At 43.0% G+C, this 22,155-nt stretch overlaps 1 protein-coding gene across 3 annotated transcripts in view; it reads right to left on the reverse strand.

Moving 5' to 3' along the window:
* Positions 1–3,551: 3,551 nt before the first annotated feature.
* Positions 3,552–22,155, reverse strand: part of PIK3R1 (phosphoinositide-3-kinase regulatory subunit 1) — a 92,165-nt gene continuing 73,561 nt past the window's right edge. The window contains exons 1-10 of one of the 3 annotated variants that reach the window (XM_043489237.1): positions 15,776–16,413; positions 12,224–12,326; positions 11,586–11,684; positions 11,298–11,478; positions 10,907–11,032; positions 10,044–10,186; positions 9,659–9,835; positions 9,492–9,560; positions 8,610–8,780; positions 3,552–7,737 (exon numbers count right to left, since the gene is read on the reverse strand). In XM_043489237.1, the coding sequence (XP_043345172.1) occupies positions 7,548–7,737; positions 8,610–8,780; positions 9,492–9,560; positions 9,659–9,835; positions 10,044–10,186; positions 10,907–11,032; positions 11,298–11,478; positions 11,586–11,684; positions 12,224–12,326; positions 15,776–15,791 (1,275 nt within the window). In that variant the 5' untranslated portion in view covers positions 15,792–16,413 and the 3' untranslated portion in view covers positions 3,552–7,547. Of the gene's footprint in view, positions 7,738–8,609; positions 8,781–9,491; positions 9,561–9,658; positions 9,836–10,043; positions 10,187–10,906; positions 11,033–11,297; positions 11,479–11,585; positions 11,685–12,223; positions 12,327–13,725; positions 14,633–15,775; positions 16,414–22,155 lie in introns of those variants that run through there. The other 2 variants (XM_043489235.1, XM_043489234.1) reach the window with 2 other exon arrangements.

The following is a 22,155-nucleotide window of genomic DNA, read 5'->3' on the forward strand; positions in this document are numbered from 1 at the left end:
CTGGAGACAGAGAAAGCATGGGGTATGCTCTCTGTTGAAGTTCCCATGTAAGTAGGATTGTTGGATGGGCTATGCAGCATCCTGTGTGCTCTGGTTAGATTCCCTGGTCAGACAGGCTGAAGGCTGTCTTCAGCAATGAGCAGGGCTATGAATTTGTTTCCCTGCCTGGGCACATTGAGAAAAGTTGCTCCAAAGCCACAAAAGCTCTTTGTGGTCTTGACTCATGGGAGATGTGTGCCACAATTTCTTGGCTGAACAGGTCCACTAGATTCACTCTGAGGGTGATCAGCTCTGTCCACCTGCCTCTCAGTTTGAGTGTTGCTGGGTTTCACAGCTTCCAGATGTCCTCACCAGCCCTTCCTGTCATATGGGGATGGGAGCCATGTTCTGCAGCTGGTAGACCTGTGACTCAGCTTTTCTGCCTGGGTGTGAGCAGACCAGGCTCCAGGGCTGGCAAAACTCTTCCACGGGGGACTTGAATCAGATAGACCTGTATCCTTAGCCAGACTGGGCCATTGGCTTGGCTCTACAGATGGGCAAAGCTGCTGACTGGGACAACTACTGAAGCACAGGGGCATGCTTCCCTCCCTCCCTTGTTCTGGAATTCTCAGTTGCGTCTTGTCCATGAATAGGTGTAAATTGTTCCTCGTGTGAGGGGAAGTCAAATCAGGAGTCACCTATGTCACCATTTGGGTGACATCACTTATCGATAATAGCCGTTCTGGGGGACAGCTTGTGGTTTTCACTTGCATTTCCCAATGACTAGTGATTTGAATATTTTTCCCATGTGCCTTTTGGCCTTTTGAATACCTTAAAAAATGTCTACTCAAGTCTCTTGCTCATTTGGGTTATTTGTAGGGCTTTCTGCTATTGAGTTGTATGAATTTTTTATATATGTTGGATATTTACCTCTTATAAAATATGTGGTTTGCAAATATTTTTCCCATCTGTTCATTGTATTTTCATTTTGTAGATTATTTCTTTTGCTGTGCAGAAGCTGTTTAGTTTGATGAGACAAGTCTGTCTTGTTTATTTTTGATTTTGTCCTTTGTGTCTGATCCAAAATCATAGCCAAGACCCATACCAAGGAGCTTTTCCCCTGTTTTCTTCTAGGAGTTTCATGGCTTCAGGTCTTGTACATTTAAGTCTTTACAGGATTCTTATTTTTAGACAGATACTTTTTCGTTTTTAAGGGGTAAGTCTGAGGGGGAAAATTTTTTTTTGAGTTGACACAGTATCAAGTCTTACTATACTTACCTAACTCCAACCATGTCCCAGAAGATTTGGTAGGCCAAGTTCACTGACTCAGGGTCTTGTGGTTTAGATAGATGGACAAAGTGCCATCTCCAACTGTATTCTTCATCATATTATCAAGAACTAGGCTTCCCATTTTGACTCATCTGAAGTGTAGCGTTAAGATATGAACAAGATAAGAGGATTCTAATTTTGCTAATGCTTCTTGGCCAGTGCTACAGATAAAGGGCCGTACTACAATCTTAGTGGTCTATAGTCACAGTCATGTTGTGGGTTATAATTTTGGCAAAATTCTAAGTGGAGAACTGGGCAACTGGGTTGTTTCATTAAATACACAACATGTGCTCTAGGAGTCCTGAAGACTTTCTGGACTTTCTCATAACCTTACTTCACAGGTGTAAATTGGAGGTCTAGACAGGTAAATGGAGTTGGTCAAATTCCCACAGCTGGGTTAAAGAAAGAGCTGACCTAGCTAGACCTCCTAAGCTGTAAATGGATCTATTATCATCCCTATGTAGAGTTTATGCTATGAACACAAATTATAAAATAAGACTACATATCACTCATTAATGGTAGTGACTTCTAATTAAAATATAAGAAGCAGTATTTAAACTATCTGGTGATCTTAAGTAGTGATTCTCAAATTTTAGTATACACTAAAATCACCCAGAGAACTTCCTGAAACTGATTTCTTGGCCTCACTCTGAGTGAGTAGGTCAGGGGTGGGGCCCTTGAATAGACACTTCTAACAGGTTTCCAAGGGGTCCTGACGCTAATGCTGTTGGTCTGGGGACCGCACTGCAGGAACCACTGGTCTAAAGCAAACCCGTGCCATTTCTTGCCATTCATTATGTGCCGCTTGTACACTCTCCACCATTTGAGAGCCATATGGTTAGATCCCCCAGCAGGAAGACCACCCAGTGAACTTTTCTCTGAACTTCCGAGTGCCTTTTCCAGCACTTAGTCGTGAAGAGCTCTAGCTTGAGTCAGACCGCCTGGGGACTCTTTGGTCATATGGCTGCATGACCTTGGATGTCACCTAGATTCAATACTTCAGTTCCCGCCCCCTCCTGAGATATTGTCTTCTAACTCATCATTGTGAAAGAATTATTAAATCAGATAACACATACATAGTTTAAATGGAGAATAATCACTTGGTCTATCAATCAAAGAGCAATCGGGAAAAAAAGAAGTGAATCTAGTCTTAAAGAAAGGCCTGAATAAAGAGGGTTGGCTATTAGGTGACAGAAACCAGATTAGGTTTGGCTCAGAAACCAAAGTGGGAGTTCTGAGAGAAACCAGAGGTTTAGCAACAACAGAAAGCTGCAACTACAAAATGGGAAGAGACACTGTTGCCAGAGGAACAGAGAGGGAGAGAGGGACATAGTAGGGCTGCTCAGATCCCCAAGAGTCTTTCTGGCAGGAGCTGGGAGATTCACTACCTAGAAGTACTACCCAGGTAGCGAAACAAGGGAGATTCACTACCTAGAAGCCCGAGGTCAAGAGATTCTGGGTATAGAGTTCTCTGTAAGACAGACCAGAGCAGGAAATGGATCCACGAGTTACTGCCATCCTTGGTGTATCAGTCATTGTTGCCATGACTGTAATGACAGTGTGCCCTCCTCATCGCTGTCACCAGACCATGCCTGCATGTCTGGGACCCTCACAGCGCTGAGGCGTTGAGTGCCAGGTGCATGCAGAATGACCTCATTATAACTTCAGCCAGCAAGCAAAACAAGTGGGAACGTTATCTTAGATTAAGAATGGTTTACGTATATTGACTAGATGCTATAGCACATTATAATGTGAAAGCCGGATCTGGAGCGAACCTTTGTTGCCTGTCTAGAGGTCCCTATCACCTTTGCGTGCTGCTGTCCTCACAGGACCCCTGTGCTGCGGCTGGCCCAGATATGCAGCCCGTAGAACAGACGGACAAAGAGGTTACTTTCACCAACCAGTTTTTAGAGAACGATTCTGAAGCTTTGGAGATGGACAGTGAATGGGAGGGACTGACAGACAGTGATTACGTTTTCTTAGACTAAGAGCAGTGCCTTGAAATGATATTACCTAGAGCTCTTTCTTTCCATCATTAAGGATATAGTGAAATGACATAAATGACACTGACCCATCATTCATGTGACCACTCCTGTTTTTCTCCCTGGACAAAGATGACATAATATAATGATGGTGACAGGGGATGGGTGGGGGACTACAGAAAGAGAAGCAACATTATTAACGGAAAGAGCAAAGAGAGTTTAACAATTTCTTTGGTGATTGTTGAAATTTCAAACCATGACTTCAGTTTCAAAACAACCTTTATTCTGTTTGAAGACCTAATACAATGCATTAAAGCAACTTAAAACAACAAGACATAGCTCCATTGAACCTATAGCTTGAACAAATGTCAAGGAGGCACAGTCCCCCCGCCCCCCGCCCCAGGTGCCTTGTAAAGGCAAAATTACAACTGACCATGACATCCTCCCTCTCGTCAAAAGACCAACGTTATTTTAACAATGTCATAGAAACAGATTTGTAAAAACACCGAACAGATCGTAGCTTTAAAAAATACACACGTATAAATGAGCTATTTTTATTTTGCCTTTTTTTTTTTTTTTTTTAAATAGCAGCATCCTGGGCAGCTAATGCTCTCTCATGGAGACAAGCTCAATGTTAAGTTGGTTAGTGTTTCCAATGAACCCAATTCTGTTCATACTAGTCATTTATACTAGTGATTTAACTAGATTTCTAAAAAATAAGAATTTGGCATTTCAGAACTTTGTCTCATGTGAGGCATTGTGCTATAAACTGCCCCTTTCTTAAATGACCCTAAACTCAAATTTCAGGGTCTGCTTTCCAACTGACTTGGATACCATGCATAGCAGAAGCACAGTTGTTAGAACCAGCAGAATTTTTCTCCCAACAAGGAACATCAGTAGGACTTCCCCAACACGTTACTAGTTCATAACCAGCTATATGACAAAGCAATTGGTTCCCCACAGTGACAGCTCACATAAACACATTTGACTTGAGACACTGAAAACGAGGATTTCCAAGTTCAGTGAGTCACGTAGACCAGCTACCCAAAAGGAGTAACTTTTAAACAACAGAAAAAAGCCAAAGAATTATGAACTTCTCACTCCACTTGCAAACAATTTTCACCTTTGTAAGACAAAACAACTTCAAAGAAAAAAACCCCATACACATATACAAGAACTGTACTAGACATTGTCTCTTTATGTACTTGAACTCAACGACTGTGGATCTGTTTTGGCCGAAAGGTGTACTCGAAACAGTCCATGCACATATACATATATACATATATCAAGGGCCATGAAGTTGTCAGATGTTGCAAAAACAAGTTTTTTGCCTTTTCCACGTGGTTGTGATTTTTCCCTGGTGTGCAATGTCAGGTCGCAGTGCTCCCCCTTCTACAGCCCCATCACAGCCTCTCTGCAGCTCAGCTTCTGTCCTTTACCTTCAGGATGCTACACTGGGTGGGGAAAGTCAACGCATGGATGCAAGCATGTATCAGGAATGCCTCTGCTGTATCCATTTATACTCATAAGCCACTCAGTGTTGTAAGATGAATGGTTGGACTCAAAGATCCCTGCTGGTCAAACATCTACAAAGACAGATGTGATGGCGTGCTATACACGATCAATAAGGCGTCGGGCAGAGGCATCCTAGGTTAAGGTGTGACTCACTGTGATAGGAAATCATGAATTCTGCCTTTGCTGTTCAAAGAAAAATCTACTGCATTTATGCTCATGAGATGTAGATATGAGGCAAGTGCCTAATACCGTGCCATCTTGCAAAGTGTTGAAGCAAAACTGTGAACAGAATGGTAGCTTTTTCACAAAATACTCCATCTCAGATATTTTAGAAATTAAATGAAAGTTACTTAATAATATACATGGATGTGCTATCAAAAAAGCAATAAACCTAGTTGATAAACTACTGTTAACTAATGGTTGGGCTTCTGTATGACATGGAAGGTTAGTTGTAAAGCAGACACTCATAGAAGAAACTAGGGGAATCATCAATGGTCTGGAGATGAAAGGGAGATGGTCAGGTCAGTACAGTCAAGTTTGAGGATTGACAGTCTGGCTGTAAGACTGACTATTGCTCTTGATATGAGTAGCTTCATGTAAAAAGAAAAAAAAAAAAAAACCAACATTCTACAGTTAAGTCAGCTGCTGGACTGATCCTTTCAAAGGAACATTAAAAACAAAACAAAACCCCTTACCCCAGTAGTTGGAAGGAAAGAGAAACAAAGCTGTGGAGAATCTAACATTGAGCAAGAAGAACTGAAGTTGTAAGATTCCATTTTAATCTCCCCTTTATTCCTTCCAGTGTAGGCACAGTTCCCACTAAACTGAAAGGCTTTTACATACATAAGTGGGGGATAGAGGCCTCTTGCTCTTGCCTTAAGTTGGAAAGAATACTCTAACAATTCCTCCCTCTTCCCCACAATGAAGTATAACACATACAATTATTTGGGTGAATGAGGACTGTTACTATGATTCCTACAACAGCCATGACTTCAATAAGCTCCCCACAATTGGGGCAGGAACGATGATGACCATGTGGGCTTTCTGATCTAAGTTGAATGGAAAGCTAGGAAAATAGCAGATATCCGGATAAAAATATCTTTTTCAGGCAGGTCATGCTTTTTTCTTAAAATGGATGTTGTCTGGTTGTTAATGGGTTGTCTGATGTTAAAGAGAGACAGGTTTTCTAAATGCAGCAATGATATTTTGAAATCAGTGTTTCCAACAAGGATAAGCACTGCTTGAAGACCCTGCCTGCCTTCCTAAGAACTAGCGTTCCAATAGGTTTGTAATTGTCATGAGGGCATAGTAAGTAGCAGATCAAAGTGGGAAGAGGGTTCACTTTGCAGTGATCCACTTCTCTGTAATCACAAGAAAGAGAAAGTGCATGCCATCTCGCCAACCCGCCCCCACCCCGCTTGTACAACCCTTTGCTACATCCCCCTCCCTAGATTCAAGAAGTTCACAATTCTTTACGAAACAAACATTGCCAGGTACCGTATCTTAAGTCTTGAAACAACATTGTTGAACTCAGCGATACTTTGTCATATTCATATATCTTTTTTTTTTTTTATTGAATAAAGCAGCTTTGAAGCTTATCAGGCACTGCCCAACAAAACATTTAGTCCAAAAAAAAAAAATCTGTTATGAACTTTTTAACCTTGGGCTAACAGCCAAGTACTCTGTACAAGAAAGACTGTAAAATATTTCATAGTTTTAATTCTGAAGCCATTTTTTTTAAACTGGCATCCTGTACATTTCTTAAAAAAAAAAAAAAAGAAATGAGTAACAAAATGAATATTAACAAAAAAAAAATCAGGGACAGTATTTTCAAGCAACAAAAACTGGGGCAGAGGAAGCTTATTCTGAAGGTACATTTAAAACAGATAACAACAATGAAAATTAAGAATTGCATAGCACTGTGAATTTAGCCTTCAGCACAACAAAACAGATGCTATTTGGTATTGATACAAATCCATCTATTTGATAGTTAGTCATCCAATAGTATGTACATATTTTATATACTAAATGTCATTTTGAAGTCCTGTTTTCGAAGCTCCATTTCTCTGTTGGTGGATCTTCTTGGTTTGAGAATGTCAACAAAACACTTTCTGGCACTCTGCTACAACAGAATTTCCTCTCAACGCACGGAGCAGACGTTCCCTCACGTGTTCCCTGCGAGCGGAAGTGCCTTTCTGCTACATATCGGTTCATTTCGTTAGAAAATGAAATAATCCACAGTGCAGTGTGTCTGGGGCCGCCGTGCACGGCAACACCCAGGCTGGACCGAGCGACCCCAGGCTAGGGCTCTTCAGCCCGTCCCTGCTCCGGTCTCCAAGGTCCCGACTGTCGAGCTGGTAAAGCTTCTGAAAGCACGAACAAGCACCATGGTTAAAGGCCTCTTTGTCCCTGCACGCAGAGATTTTTGCATTTCTTTTTCTCTTTGTGTGTGGTTGTGGCTTTAAATTAAACCAAAAAAAAAAAACACCAACCAAAACCGAAACCGAAAGAGGGAAGAAAGGAAGGCTGACGAAGCACTCCAGACGAGGAACGGCGGCTGTCCGGCGCGTGGCCCTGCGGTGCGTCTTCCCCTCCTGCCGTGGGGTCGGAGGCTCGAGTCCCATCTGCAGACGGGCGGCTGGGTGTCCGCAGCTCAGTTCCCAGGTCAGGCTGCAGGGGAGCCCTGTGCTTGCCAGAGGCCTCGGGGGGTCGAAGGCGAGGAGCAGGCTGCAGGGCGGCCCTTCATCGCCTCTGCTGCGCGTACACCGGGTAGGCTAGTGTGACGTTGAGGGAGTCGTTGTGCTGCACAAGGGACGTGTGCTGGTAGTGAAGCACCAGCTCCTTGAGGGAGCCGTACAGGTTGTAGGGCTCGGCGAAGCCGTAGCCCGTGGCCGTCTTGTTGATGACGCAGTGCTTGACCTCGCCGTCCACCCTGCGTGGGGGGAGAGAGCACACGGGCCGCGTGAGCTGAGGGAAGCGCCTCACGAGAAGGGACACCCAGTGCTGCCTGAGCTCCGGCCTGCCGGGGCTGTCCCCGCGTTCCTCCGGGGCTGAGTGACCTGGGGGGGCACCCAGCCTCACTGAGCCACTGGGTGGTCACTGTGCGACGGCTCTGGAGTTGTCCTCCTGCCTCTCCATCTACTCTCAATTCTCCTAGTGACTCGTCTCCATTCGAGGTCTTTTCCCTTTCCTGTAGCAGTAGCCCTCTGCTTACATGGAGGGAGAGGACAGGCTAAAAAGTACCTGAGCGCCTCTCCCTTGGGCAGGCCGCTCGCTTCTCTGAAATAATGTTAGTGATCCAACCTCTCCCCCTTCGTGGGACTCCCCAGACCATGACGACAGACAAAGGAAAACCGGCCCTCGGAGGGAAATGTCTTCTCTCGGGTGTACCGACGGCAGTGACAGTGAGCAGAGCCCTTTCTCTGACTGTTTTAACCTGTCCCTGATGGGGACTTGACCTGTTGGTGGTGCTTCCGCGTGACTCTCCTCTGCTTTTAACTATACGGAAGCCCCGAAACAGCAAGTATGGCTGTTTCCATTTTGAAGATGAGAAAGAAAAACAAGGCTTCTTGTGATGAGACGGCCGCTGAATTGCCGCCCAGAGCCCCAGTTTCCCACCTGAATAGCAGGTTTCTTTCTAACAGATACTCCTGCTTACATATTCCAGTATTAGGTTTTATTTCCTCTTCTACACTATTGTAATGCTTGAAAATGAGAACTTTTTCAAGCCCTTGCCCCCAAGGTTGACTGGCTGGCTGGCACACCTCCCTGAGGATAGACGGATAGCTGGCTGCAGATACGTACACCACCGAGCAGGCGTAGCAGCCCTGCTTGCTGCTTTCCCGGACGAGGAAAGTGCCGTCCCGCTTCCCCCGCAGCAGGTTTTCTGCTTTGTTTCGGTTGCTGCTTCCAACATTCCAAGTCTTCTCGTCATGGTGGGGCAAATCCTCATCATCTTCTACCAGCGAATATTGGCTAAAGAGGAAGAAGAGGCTTCTGAGCGGGGTGCACATGGCGGCCGCCAGCCTGCCCCTCTGAGACAGAGCCCGCCTATCGCCTCGACCTAGTTCCTGCCTCTCCTCCGAGCGAGTCAGGCGGGCGGTCACGGGGCTGCCTCAACCAGCTCCTCGGGCCTGAGCTTCCTCATCGACTTGAGCCTTCAACCCCCTGAACAAAGTTAGCAGCACCAAGTGAGACTCTTCCTGTTTTCAAGTCAGCAACTATCCGCTCAGCTACCTGGGCAGAGAGGACGGTATTAAACAATCCTGTTTGTCCAGTTTAGATCAGGAAATTGACTGACTAGGAGGAACGCCAGTTTTTAAATAATTGGAACAAAAGGTATACATGAGCTTTAAAAATATACTAAACAGCAGTTGTCTCCCTCCCAACTCCACTCTGACTGTTCCCAAAATATGTTGGGATTTTCCAGATGGTTCTGGGGCTTCATTATGGACAGTGTCACTTATTCCCCAGCCGATGCAGGGGGTGGGGGTGGGGAGGTGGTGCAGATAAATCTATGTTCTCCTTTGCTAAACTTTCCTTTTTTAAAATACTGGGTAATGAGACTGATGTATTTTCTCCTACAAGATAGTCCATTTCTCACTTGCTCTGCAGAAAGCAAGTCATGCATTTTCCTCAAAAGAAAAAAAACAGCCCTGCCCTCTCCCATCTGTACTAACTACTTACTCTTCCGTGTTTTCATTGCCCAGCCACTCATTCAACTTCTTCTGCCGAACACCTTTCTGAGTCAACCACCTGGAAAAGAGTTTTAAAAAGAAAATGCATTCAGAACCTATCCTTTATTTTCGCAATTACCTACCATGCACGGGCAGGATCCCACTTCCAGTACATACATCAAGTATTGGTCTCTTGTCTTTCTTAGCTGAATGAGGTCTGGCTTAATGCTGTTCATGCGCTTGTCAATCTCACGATACTCAGCCGCCTGCTTCTTCAAGTCCTCTTCCAATCGCCTCCTGCTGTCGACAATTTCACTGATTCGAGACTTTAACTTTTCATAATTATGCATAATCCTGTAGGCAAGAGAGATGCATGTGTAATTACCTGGAGAATCATGCAAGTTCCCCCAAGGTTTCAGTATTGATTCCCAGCAGTTTGCCTCAGGTAAAGAATGCTTTCTCTCCCTGTCATTTCACAGAAATAGAGGTCACCTTTAGACAGCATAAGAGAATTGTGGTCATCTCAAGCACAAGGGCAAGGAAACCCTCCCAGGTCACCAACCTTTGGATTTCTGTCTCATTGCCTTCACGTTTAAACTTTTCTATGTATTCCTTGCTGTACCGCTCCTGGGTTTGGCACTGTTCTTCAAATATTTTTATGGTTTCATTAAATGCTTCAATAGCTGTTCTTTTCATTTGGATTTCCTGCAACACAAATTTTAATAAGACAAGGTCATTTCTTTCACAGCAGACAATTTCTTATGGAAAGACACTACTGAAGACGATTGGAACATCTGACATGTAAGTCCTGTGTTAGCAAGGTGGGACTCTAATTCATAAAACTCCTTAAAATAGTATCAGAGAAGCACACATTTCCTTTGGAGAATTTTCCCAGCCTATGGAAGATGATGGCTTGACACTTTGCTACAGTTTTCATCTTTTTTAAAAACCATTCCACTTTTATCAGCAGTTTATGGCATCCTTCTGCTCCCTCTGGCGGTCCCAGATATGTGATGGTCTGGAGGAGATTAAGCCTCTAGGAAAACAAGGCAGTAAATGTAGCCTCAACCTTTCACTGCAGCAGGACCTACCTATCGTGGTTAAATCCCCATTTCAGAGATTAGGCAAGTCTGTAGAACTTCCAGTTGTTATTAGCTTTTACACTAAAGAGAATTCTGCAATCAGCAATTATGTCAAACCAACTTAATTTATTAGCCTGACACTTACAGGCTTCATTTAAAAGGTTTAGAGATATAGTAAGTAAGTACTAGAATAATCAACAATGATTCACAAATAAATGATCTCTCTCCTGTACTGCCAGAAAAAAACACTTTACAGTCTTTTTTTGAAGCTGAATATAACATGCACTTGATTCTAATAATTAAGAACTCTATAGTTTTAATGTGATTTTCACAGAAAACTCACCTGGGAAGTTCGGGTATAGTCTTCATATAATCTATCATATTCCCGACTTTTTTCTTGAAATTGAGTGTTATATTCATGTAATTTTTTCCCTACAGCTTCAATATTATCTTCTTTGACAACTTGATCCTAGAAGGATTATAGAGATTGGAAGAAAAAGGGAAAAATAAATTCAGTTGATAAGGTACTTTTAAATGACCACTGTTGGAGGATTTTCCCACATCAGATATTTTGTTACAGTATTGTATTGTTGAAGTATTTTATACACTTGTGATCACAAAATTACAGTTTGAAAGTTTTTTGAGTTTAATGACATGGAATTCATCTGCCTCAAAATATTTTCTAAGCATTAAAAGAATCTTTTACAAATATTATAACATGGGTATGTGATTACCTGTTGGTATTTGGATACTGGATAAAGTAATTTCACATCCAGTTTGGGATTATACTGAGCTAGCGATTCATTCCGGTAGTGGTTTATTAGTTCAACCACAGAGTTGAAGGTTAATGGGTCAGAGAAGCCATATTTCCCATCTCGGTGAAATATTTTGATTAATTTGTTATTTCCTCCTTTCCTGCAAATGCAGTATAAAAATAATGGCATTAGAATTCTCTTTAAAAAACCCAGTACATTCTACTATCACCTTGAACACGCCAATTTTAGCCACGTGCCCCAACTCACCTTAGTGTAAGAGTGTAATCCCCATGCATTTTAGTAGATGCGTCTCGTACCAAAAAGGTCCCGTCAGCTGTATCTCGAAGTTTTTCATTCACTTCTTCCCTGAAGTGAAAAGGACATGAGACAATGCTCACCTCGAAGATTTGATGTTCTCATGTTTTTTAAAGGCATTTTCAGAATTAACACCCCAGTCACTCTGAACAAATCAGCACAGAAAATCATGATCCCCAAAAGGTTTCCTCTTTACTCCCCTCAAAAAAAAAAAAAAAAAAAAAAAAAAAGCTTAGACTAAAAATGCCACTTCATTACGTTTAACGTTAATTCTGAGAGTTTTTGTCTAATAAAGAGAGTGACTTTACACTCTGCCTTGAGGCAGTGCCGCTTCACCCTACTGCCTCCCTGACATCTCTGTCAATAATGAAACTTCTCGGGTATTTAATTTCCTGCGGCATCCAGCACCCACAGCTCCCCAGAGCTCAGTGACTTCTATGGTCGTCTCTGGAAGGGAACCAACTATGCTTCATGCTTATGTTGGATGATATCCTAAAAATGGAATTTAGCAAGCTGGTGCTTTTGCTTTTCTTTCTCTTCATCTAAACTCCCCAGCTCTGCTGAAAAACTCGGAGTCTCTATAGCCTTACCTCGAGATATCTCCCCAGTACCATTCAGCATCTTGTAAAGACATATTGTTATTCATACCGTTGTTGGCTACAGTAGTGGGTTTTGGTGGTTTGGGAGGCAGTGCTGTAGATGGAGGAGAAAGAAAAAGTTTTTGCAATCCCAACTGCAAATAAACATTTAAAATTCTACCCAAGTTCCTTTAGATAAATAACATTTTCATGTAGAAAAGATTAGCTATGAAACACAGCAGTAATGTACAAGTTCATGAAACTTTTTTTTTTAAAAAATCAGAAATCTTTGACTACAGATTAAAATTAAAAAAAAGAGAGACTAGAAAATAAAATGGGCTGGCCATATAAATGAATTTCAAAGTAAATCCAGAGTCACGACATCTTCTACTTTTAGGTTTGAGTTGTATTAAAGTTTCATATCTGGTCAAATCTATCTAAAGTAAGAAACCAAGAACAGAGTAGCAGGAGGAATCACATGGCTTAGTTTTAATTTCCTCCTCTTATTTAATTATAAAAGACAAATTTCCTTTCTGTCCTCCACAAATGCCGTTGCGGTAATAAAAAAGCTCATCTACACAGCAATATGTTTTAAGAGGAGGAATTGGGTTTCTCTAATCTTAGTATTTCAGGCACTGTTCTGCCAAATGCCAGTTGAAGAGACTCCTCTGTGACCTCAATCTCTTTAGTATTCATGTTAATATTCTATTGGATAACTATGCTCTATATTATGCGAAGACTGATTAAAAACCATATCCCCTCTTCCTCAATGTCAAATCAGTATTCATATATCAATTGGTGACAAATAAAGACTGCCGTATTTCTGAATTTCCTAATTGGGAGGAAGGCTGAAATAACAGAAAGTAAAATAAGTCTAGGATATCTTGCTAAATTCTAAGTCATAAGTTTTAAAGCACCACTGTTAACATTTTAAGCAAAAATTATTTCAGGAGTCTAGCAGGTAATCTTATAAAGCCTGAGACTCAATAATGGAAAGCTAACTTCTCTCACTGCAGTATCTTAAGAGAGAGCAGACAAAGTCTCAGCATTTGATTCAGAATAGTTTCAGGGCACCAAGAACTGAGTTGCAATCACTGCTACATTTGACATGCTTTCTAAAGTACCGAGTGTTATCACTGCAAAGTGCCACACTGTTCCTAACCACTGTCAGAAAAGAAGCACCAAGGATGCAGCCTTTTAATAAAGGAACGATATACAACAATATAACCCAAACAGCAAACGAGCGCAAGTAACAAAGACACAGGTGAAAAACTGGAATCCAATTTATATCCATTCAACTAAGAATAAGCATTTACCCAACACAGCCTGACCTGCTTGCTTCCACAGGCAGTCAAACCATTTGTTTCATTTTCACACTGTGAGCAAACTCATTCTTATTAAATTAGAACAAATTAATAAAAACAGACATCCAAAGAGGAGCTGTTTATAGCAGTTGTCAAAAAAATTAAATGCCACAACATTAACCAGTTCTCTAAAGAATACTGCAGTATTACCTGGTGGGTCCATTTCTATATAAAACATCAAGTCTGTGCCACAATTTATATCTGTCTTAGCATATTCTAAATCCAGGTCTTCCATATTCCAAACAGTGTTGTACATTTGTGCGAGAGTTTCCTTGGCTGAGCTCAGTTATAAGAAAAGAGTCCGGCTTTCTTTGTAATGGTGTCTTGGAATTCATTTTAAAACCTATAAGGGGCTGCACTGTAACCTATGACATCACACATCCCAGCCAATCAAGTCACAAAAATGTCACCAGACCACTCCTGCTTCATCATTTCTCTTCCCTACCAGCCTTCACACAGCCCCGACCTCAGGAAGATCCTACATTTGACAGAGCTGCAATGTGTAAACGCTGTTCGTTTCAAAAAGGTGTTTAATCTGACTGTTCTTCTTGAGCCGTGAGTTTTCTAATTCCCTTTTTATTGCTCCTTGCAGCATGGTATGCTCCACTGTTGGCAGGCTGACAAAAGCTGATATGCAGCAGCACGTAGCTTTTTCTACCCCCCTCCCCCTAGTGCATCTGGGTTTACAGATAGCCTGATCACTTCTTGGTTTAAAAATCTTACAAAGGCATCCAAATGGTATACTTAAGATATGTTTTACAGTCCTAAAATGCCTCCGATATATATTAAGAGCAAGAAGGATCAAGAACTCTCTGGAAATTTCATTTCAGTCCTCCATAATTCACTGCACACTCAGAACTTATACACTGTCACAAATGTACTACATTAGCACAATTAAAAGAAAATGTAGAGGCAAAAATCTCTATTAAACACTGCAGCTGAAGCTAGACTTTATAGAATATGGAACGCACTCCCCCCACCAAAAAAAAAAAGACAGGCCATATATCAGAATGCAGAGTACAGGCAGAGTTATCTTTGCAAAGTATTTCTCACTGATGAGCCCATCTTCAGATCTACTGTGCTAAATACTGCTTGAGGGGGTGGGTGATGTAATCACTTGGACGGGGTACTTTTTTCTCCCCTTCCATCTCAAATGCCTCACTTTGGGAAGAAATATTATTATTCCTTCTTAGCAGTATTAAATGTAAAGAAATCAACTCCCCTATAAATCTAAATATTAGTTCTTCTATAAGGAGCACGGAGGAAGGGAGAAAAGGTTTCCCTCACCCATGTAAATGTAGCTAATTTAAAAAACTATAGTGGGCTGTGTGATCTGCGTACGTGTGCCTGTCACATATTTCTGTGACAATTTAAAGCACACAGAAGCCCTTGAAATTTATTCTTAGAAGTTCTGTCAAATTTGGAATCATAAAATATATAGAAATAGCAAAGCAAGGCAGCCTCTGAGCACTGCTCACGTGTCCCTCTTCCAGCTTATTTCATTTTCCCACTGAGGAGGAAGGCAGATGCATCCTACACCCTCCCACTCTCTCTCACTCACATGCTCTCTTTGCCTAAAGCTTTAAGTAACCAGAAATGCAAAGACAAACGGTAAAATGGTAAAAGTGGTGGTGGGGGTTGGGGGGGGTTGGGGCGGGGGGGGAGGATAAGCCCTCAGAAAAGATTCAGGGAAAAAAAAAATTCCGAGTTTAATAAAAACGTTGACCCAAGTCCTCCCAGCAGCTACGGACAGCGCGACAGCCCCAAGGGCTTCCCCCAGCCCATGCCTTTGGGCACCCTTGGTGCAAACCGGTCCTGCCGCTGGAGCCCATGTGGCAAACAGAGCCGGGAGGAGGGCAGGGAGACAGGTGACTGTCCACGTCTCTCCCACGCCTGGCCAGACCCCAACTTCCAGACCAGCACTTGGTAATTATCTTCCCTGCCCATTTCCAACTGGAGCCCCATCTTTCCCTCACACTGTGCCCAAGGAAATGGGGGAGTGGTTCCCCTAATCTCTCATCTGCCCTCCTCATGCAGTGCTTACTATCTCTCCCTCTCCCTGGGACACACACACACACACACACACACACACACACACACACACACACACAAACTATAGAAATGAATCTTCCAAGAGAGTCTCCAAAAAACAGTGCAAAAGCCAAGGGGCACAACAGTGCACAAATGAAAGGCAACTTACTTTGCAGGTTATGCATTTCAACGGTTTCCCTTGGAAATGCTTGTATCCAACAATGGAAAAAAAAAAAATCCCCAAACCGACTCCTCCTGCCAGGCGGCGCAGGACCCCGGGACTCGTCCCCCGCGGCAGCGCCGCTCAGCGCCCGCAGCCCGTGCAGAGGCCGGCCGCCGGGGACCCGGGCTGAGCCGGCGAGAGAAGGAGCCGGGGCGCTCGCACGTCCCTCTCAGATAAAGATCGCGGCTTCATGATTAACTTGGGCAGGTTCAAATATTTGCTGAGCTAGGGATTTCAGGTGGGGGAGGGGAGCCCAAGTCCAAGTTGTCATCATCGGCTAGCAAGTGGCCGGTGCCAGCCCGGGTCCTCCTCCTCCTCCTCCTCGCCGAGGAAGTGAGAAGGCCATTGTCAGGGGGCCTAAAATAGGTCCTCCAGCGGCTGCGGCGGCAGCGCGGCTCGCAGGGGCTCGAGTGGCCGCAGCGCAGCGAGGCGCGAGGCGCTGCCAAACACAGGAAGTGGCTGAGCTCGTTCGGCAGAAAATAGAATCAAAGCCTTGCTTGTAAGGCCTGAACCTCTCAGCAGGGCCCAGAAGGCCGCGCTCGCGTCCACCTCCCCCACGCGCCAGCACAGAGCCCCGCAGGTGTCCCAGGGGAGCCCCGGGGAGCCGCCTGCAGGGAACAGGCTTGCAAACTGGTCCACAGGAGGAGGCTCCCGGGGACGCGTGACGGCGTGGCTGCAGGAAGTGCCACAGTATTAGAGATACTCTCAGATAAAAACTACTCTGCAGCTATTGGCATGGAGTCCATTTCAACTCCAGTTAAAACGGCCATAAAAATGCTTTAGGCTCATGCACACTCTACAGAGAGCAAAGGGTGGGAGGGCAAGGAGATGCCACCCCATTCTAGACGGTTTTTCTCTTTACTGGATAAAAGTTACAAGGAACCAAACTTGGGACCCTTGGCTTCTATTTGGCCAAAGAAAAATTTCACTCACATCAACACAGATGGCTTTACTGTTATCTCAAGAATCTTAACCCAATGTAAAAACATAGAATCACTAGCTTGAAAACCAGAGCAAAATTCAGAGATCACTTCAAGGAATTCCCTCCTACTATAACACACACACGTTTGAAAACCAGAACACTTGTTAGAAGACGAAAACAAAATTTAGAGATCACTTCAAGCAATTCCCTCCTACTACACACACACGCCCCTGAAAACCAGAACACTCGCTTGAAAACCAGAATAAAGTTTAGAGATCACTTCAAGCAATTCCCTGGTACAACACACACACACTCTTCTGACCCAAAGTGAAGTGGTTTGCATAAGATTATAGCACTAGTCCTAAACTCCTTTTTCTCCACCCACTGGCCCTGCTCTTTACTTCCCTCTGCCAGAGAAAGTAAAAATTAACAAGTGAAACTGAAGTTAATTTCTTTTAAGCCACATGCAAAAAACTTCACACCTAGAACAAAACCGACTTTTTTTTGTTCCCTATTTTTAATTTTTTAAAAAAGCTGCCTTCTAATTATCTTCGAAGAAATATGCATTCTGTGATACCCTTAGACTCTATACAAGAAGGTGACATGCAATGTCAAAGGTCACATGCAAGATAAAGGAAGATCTAAGTGCTGACCCAGAGTCCACAAGGGAGGAACCAGCTTCAGAATTATTGCAATATCTGGGAAATGCTGCCAAACTCAATGAGAGTGATTTTACAAGCTCTGCTTTGGTGCAGTTGATAGATTATGAAGCACCTACTTTTCCAATGGGGGAAAAATTAGTCTATAAGTGAATTTCCTAGTTCCTGCCAGCTGATTACAGACATAGGGTTAGTTCAGAGAATACCCTTGCATCCTGAGTTGCATAATCTTGCCCTACCTTAAAAAAAAAAGTCTTTCTAAAGCTTGGGAATCTTGGAAATGTCAGTCACTTACACAAACCTGTTTGGATTCACAGGATGTGTCATGTCAAAACCTTTTAAGATTAAAATGTTCTCTAGTCCAACGGTCTGTTTCCCGTGTCAGAAGAAAATTATCCACTGGGAAACAGCACACTGTCTACTTATAGAAAGTCTTAAAAAAGATTTGAAAACTTTGCTTCAAATTTCTCACAATATGTACAATCATCTACCATACAGGTTCTATTAATTACTCAAAGTATGAGAAGAGTCTCTTCCCATTCAATTTTAGTCAATTTAGTAATCTGCAAAACACATGCTATTTATTAGTTTAAAAAGGGAGCCCTCTGCTGGTAGAACAGAATCAGTAACTTTGGCTCCAGAGAAAACTTGCTGTGTATTTCACTCATCTCCCACTGTGTCCAAAAGTTCACACACAAAAATATAATTGCCCAACTGTCATTTAATCTATACGATTCACTGAGAAAAAACAAATAAATGCACAGATGTCATAACAATCTTGGAAATATTTTACACATGCCTGCTAAACTCTTGTAAGAAAACGTTTAATTTCTGAAACCCAGAGAATTCAGAAATCTGGGTTTCCACAATAGAAAACTTACTCAATTGAAAACCAACTTTGCCTTCTAGATTCTTCAAAACACTAAGTCTTACGACTTTCCCCTTCCTCAGAGTTTTGTAAAACTCATTTCAGAGGCAAAATAGGCCATGTGGCACTTCTCAGCAGGTGTGAGCTAGTCCGGAAAAGGTTTCTTAATTGTTAATATAGTGTGAAAGTTCCAGACTGAACGCTGAATCTCAATGTGCCAATCGCCATTGAGTAGCCAGTGCTCCACAGGCAGCTTTCAACCTGCACAGCTTCTTCAATGGTTTTCTGGGCCACAATTTATGAACAAAAGCCCATTTGAAGGAAAAAAAAAAAAAAAAGGCAGTGAGAAAAAAAATAAATGAACCCAAATCTTTTAAGGGTTAAACTAATGCCTCTTTTCTTAATTTTAACTTAAGACAACTTAGAGTAGAAGGGCCTTTCAGGGTGATGCCAACTCTCCAGTCCACATCCAGGGCTCTTAATGACCCTACAGTAAGAAAAATGTCCAGTTGAGTTTATACATAACTCAGGCTTGCAGATGCACCAAAGTTATACATTCTATAGACTATCGGAAAAGGTGTGTCCATTGCTCAGCAGGAAAAAAAAAAAAAGAGCCCCTTCACAATTTCCCTCTCAGCTGTCCCTTGGGACAAAGAAGGCTGCACTGTGAAAACAAAAGTAAAAGTGAACCATACCCTCCAAGACATGCTCCTGCTGTTCAGAGCACAAATAAACTTCCTATTTTTTGTCAAAACCTAGCACGCCTGGCCTGTTTACTCCTACCCATCTATTAAACACACACAGTTTTTTCAAGGTTTCATTTCTCACCTTCGAAACAAGCCTCTAATGTCAGACCACATTTTAAACCCAATAAAAAATAAATCAGAGAAAAGTAAAACTCTTTGAAAGTCATTTCCCTCTGGCTTAGTGCTTGCTTTAGTCTTGGTTGCAAACCAAGCCCCGAGCATTTAAAACAAGATTTATGAATCAGGCTCTTCAGGATAAATGTTTTGCAATGCACCAGCGGTTAAAAATTAACTCTGACAGGTGTAGAAGGGCAAGGGGGAGAAAGAAAGCCATTTTTTTCCATCTGGGCTTGAGGGTGCAATATTAGACTTCAATTATGCTACATTAATATTTCTGAATATATCCGTGAAATCTGAAATATGTAAATACACTTACAATGGGTTTCATTCAAAGGCACCCTGTGTTAAATAGCCCCTGTTTTACCTTAGTTGCCCTATAGAAATCTGCTTTAGTGACCTAAGGATCAAGTAGGGTAAACATAACACAAAGTGATTCAAGAAAACCTGCTGCTCCGCTTTAACCATTTTTGACTCTTAGTAACAAAGAGAACAGCAAACTGTCAACCAAGTTCTAAGAACATACTGGGTGCTTAGTCTTTCAAACCTAAGTTTCCCTCCTTATGGGAGAGAAGCCTTACTTCACAGGTGTGCTGCTTGCATTAAATGGGGTGGTGTGTAAGAATTCTTCGACAATAGGGAACTTTATCAAAGAATTTTTAAAAATTTTATTTGGAGGATCATTATGCTATGCCCAGTTCTACGCTACGAAGAGCCGAAAAGAAGGCTTTGTCCTTGAGAAATGTAGCCGAGCAGATGAAACAGACAGAACACTACTGAACGGCTAAAGATAAGAGGACTAGGGACGTAAGGACATAAATGTACTGAATGGGTCAGAAACCTGCACATCCAGTGGGGAGAAGCTCCCTGGGTGCCACAGAAGAGGATGGCACTGTCAGGGCTGCTGGGTACGGCGATCCATCGTGTGCACTGAGTTAAGGGCACCGGGGCCAGGTGGCGGAGGAGGGCTGGTCCTGAGATCCAGGCGCCTCCACTCACCCAGCTGCACACACAGCCGAGGGCATCAGACCTCCAAGCAGTGCGCCCACGGGGCAGCGACTGCCCAGAGAGTGTCCTTTTCAGATCTGTGTTAAATCCCCTCCAGGCCTTCAGTGGGGAGCACTGCCTGCTAGGATTTGGACAGCACTAACCAGGGAGGTGGCTTGAGGAGATGGAGCTGAGAACGAGGCCAACTCTGGCAGGGTCTCACCAACACTAGAGCTGACATGAGGATGCTAAAAACATACTATATTGTCACGAGCCTCAGTCCTCCTCACCTCATGTAATTCTCATAACCATCCCAGGAGAGAGGCATTATTCCCATTTCACAGATTGGAAAACAGTTTGGAAAGGCTGAATGAAGGTCTTGGCGATGAAGTCAGCAAGGAAGCAGCAAGAATTGGAATTCAAACACCCAGATCTATCTGACTCATCCTCTTCTCTCCACTGCATGATGTATGAAGCAGGATGGAGCAACCTGGAGCCTGATCTCAAAAGCCGTAACAGTTGCATTGGGGCTGTTCCCTCTATGTGATCCATGGGCGCAAACATCACCTATTTTTAATGCATTACTTGCTGGAAACTTCAGAGGACTTTTTCAGTGGACACTAACAGCAGCCTTGCTGCCAAGGAAGGTTCCGGAAGTCCAGGCAGCAGACAGAGCTGTGGGCTCGTGTCCTGAGCCAGGAACCCCCTGCAGACCCAGCCCTGGCTCACACTGGCTGGGGTGGCCCCAGGTGAAACCATCAAGCTCTATGGCCTTCAGGTACAAGCCAAGAGCTGGACAATACTTTCAACTCTAAAGCGACACTTTGGATGATGCTGTCACTTAAAGTATTTACTGCTTTTTCAAACCTGGTAAAAATATCGAGCTGTTATTTTTATCCTTTACAATTTATTTTGAATAAATCTTTGAAACTCTTTCAATGAAATGCTATTTCTTCTGCCCCCTTTCAAGTTGTTACCTATTCTTCAAAGCCCGTTTCAAGTTCTGTGTTTTTTCCTATGAGTTTTTTTCTGTCTATTCAATTACCCTAAAAAGTCACCAATCACATCTCTCAAATTCTTTTTATACTTCCAGTACACAACCTCCCACCTAGAATTTAATGAGATGCTATGTGCTGCTGGGTCTTATTTGAAATGACACGGTGCCTCACACATCATTTGTTCTGCCTTTCATTTCCAGTTCTAACTGGTAACAACTAGAAAAGGTATCTATTTGCCCCATAACAGTCTTGCTTGTCCTCCACCCCCCAAATATCATTCAGGCATTCATTTCTATTCACGATAATAAAGTTACTGCAAATGAATGATTTATGACTGTTCCCTGGAGGTGCGCCAGTGCTGTTCTTCCCAGCCCCTTGGGACGAGCACGTGTCAGAGTGATGACGGGAGACTCCAGGAAAACATCACGTTCCTACCAGGCCAAAGAAGTCAGTTTTCTAACCCGGGGTGTCCCGCCAATCATCTACACTGGAGCCATTCCTGAATACAAAGGTGTGGATGAGGAGATACTGTCCTGGGGTGGGTGGTCTGTTTTCACCAGTGAGAGGCACTGAAGCAACAAGTTAATTCCAAAGGTTCCATATGATGTCCAGAATCACATGAGATATCACACAAATGGGGAAATGCCTGCAACTCGGGTTTAAAAATTAATTGGATGCAATTTAGGGGGGAGAGGCTGCATGAGTTCTGGGATAGTCGAGTAAATGTTCAAGGCTTTATCGATCATTTTCAACAGAGCTGATGGAACAAATCCACCCTTGAAATTGGCACAGTAAATTCTTAGCAGAAAGATGTAAGGAGGGTCCATGACATAGCAAGCAGTCTTGAGAGTGTGTGATGAAACACAGTTGCAGAGCAAGCTTTTCTTGGGTGGAATTAGGCTGAAACTGAGAAAGATGTTTAGCCAGTTTACATCAGAAGCAGAAGTATCAAACTCCATCACTGATTCTAGTATACCCCGTGCAGTACAAATGCTTGAAAACTCTCATGGAATGAAATCGTTGGTGGGT

This window comes from Cervus canadensis, chromosome 16 (assembly GCF_019320065.1).
Source record: "Cervus canadensis isolate Bull #8, Minnesota chromosome 16, ASM1932006v1, whole genome shotgun sequence".
NCBI lineage: Eukaryota > Metazoa > Chordata > Mammalia > Artiodactyla > Cervidae > Cervus > Cervus canadensis.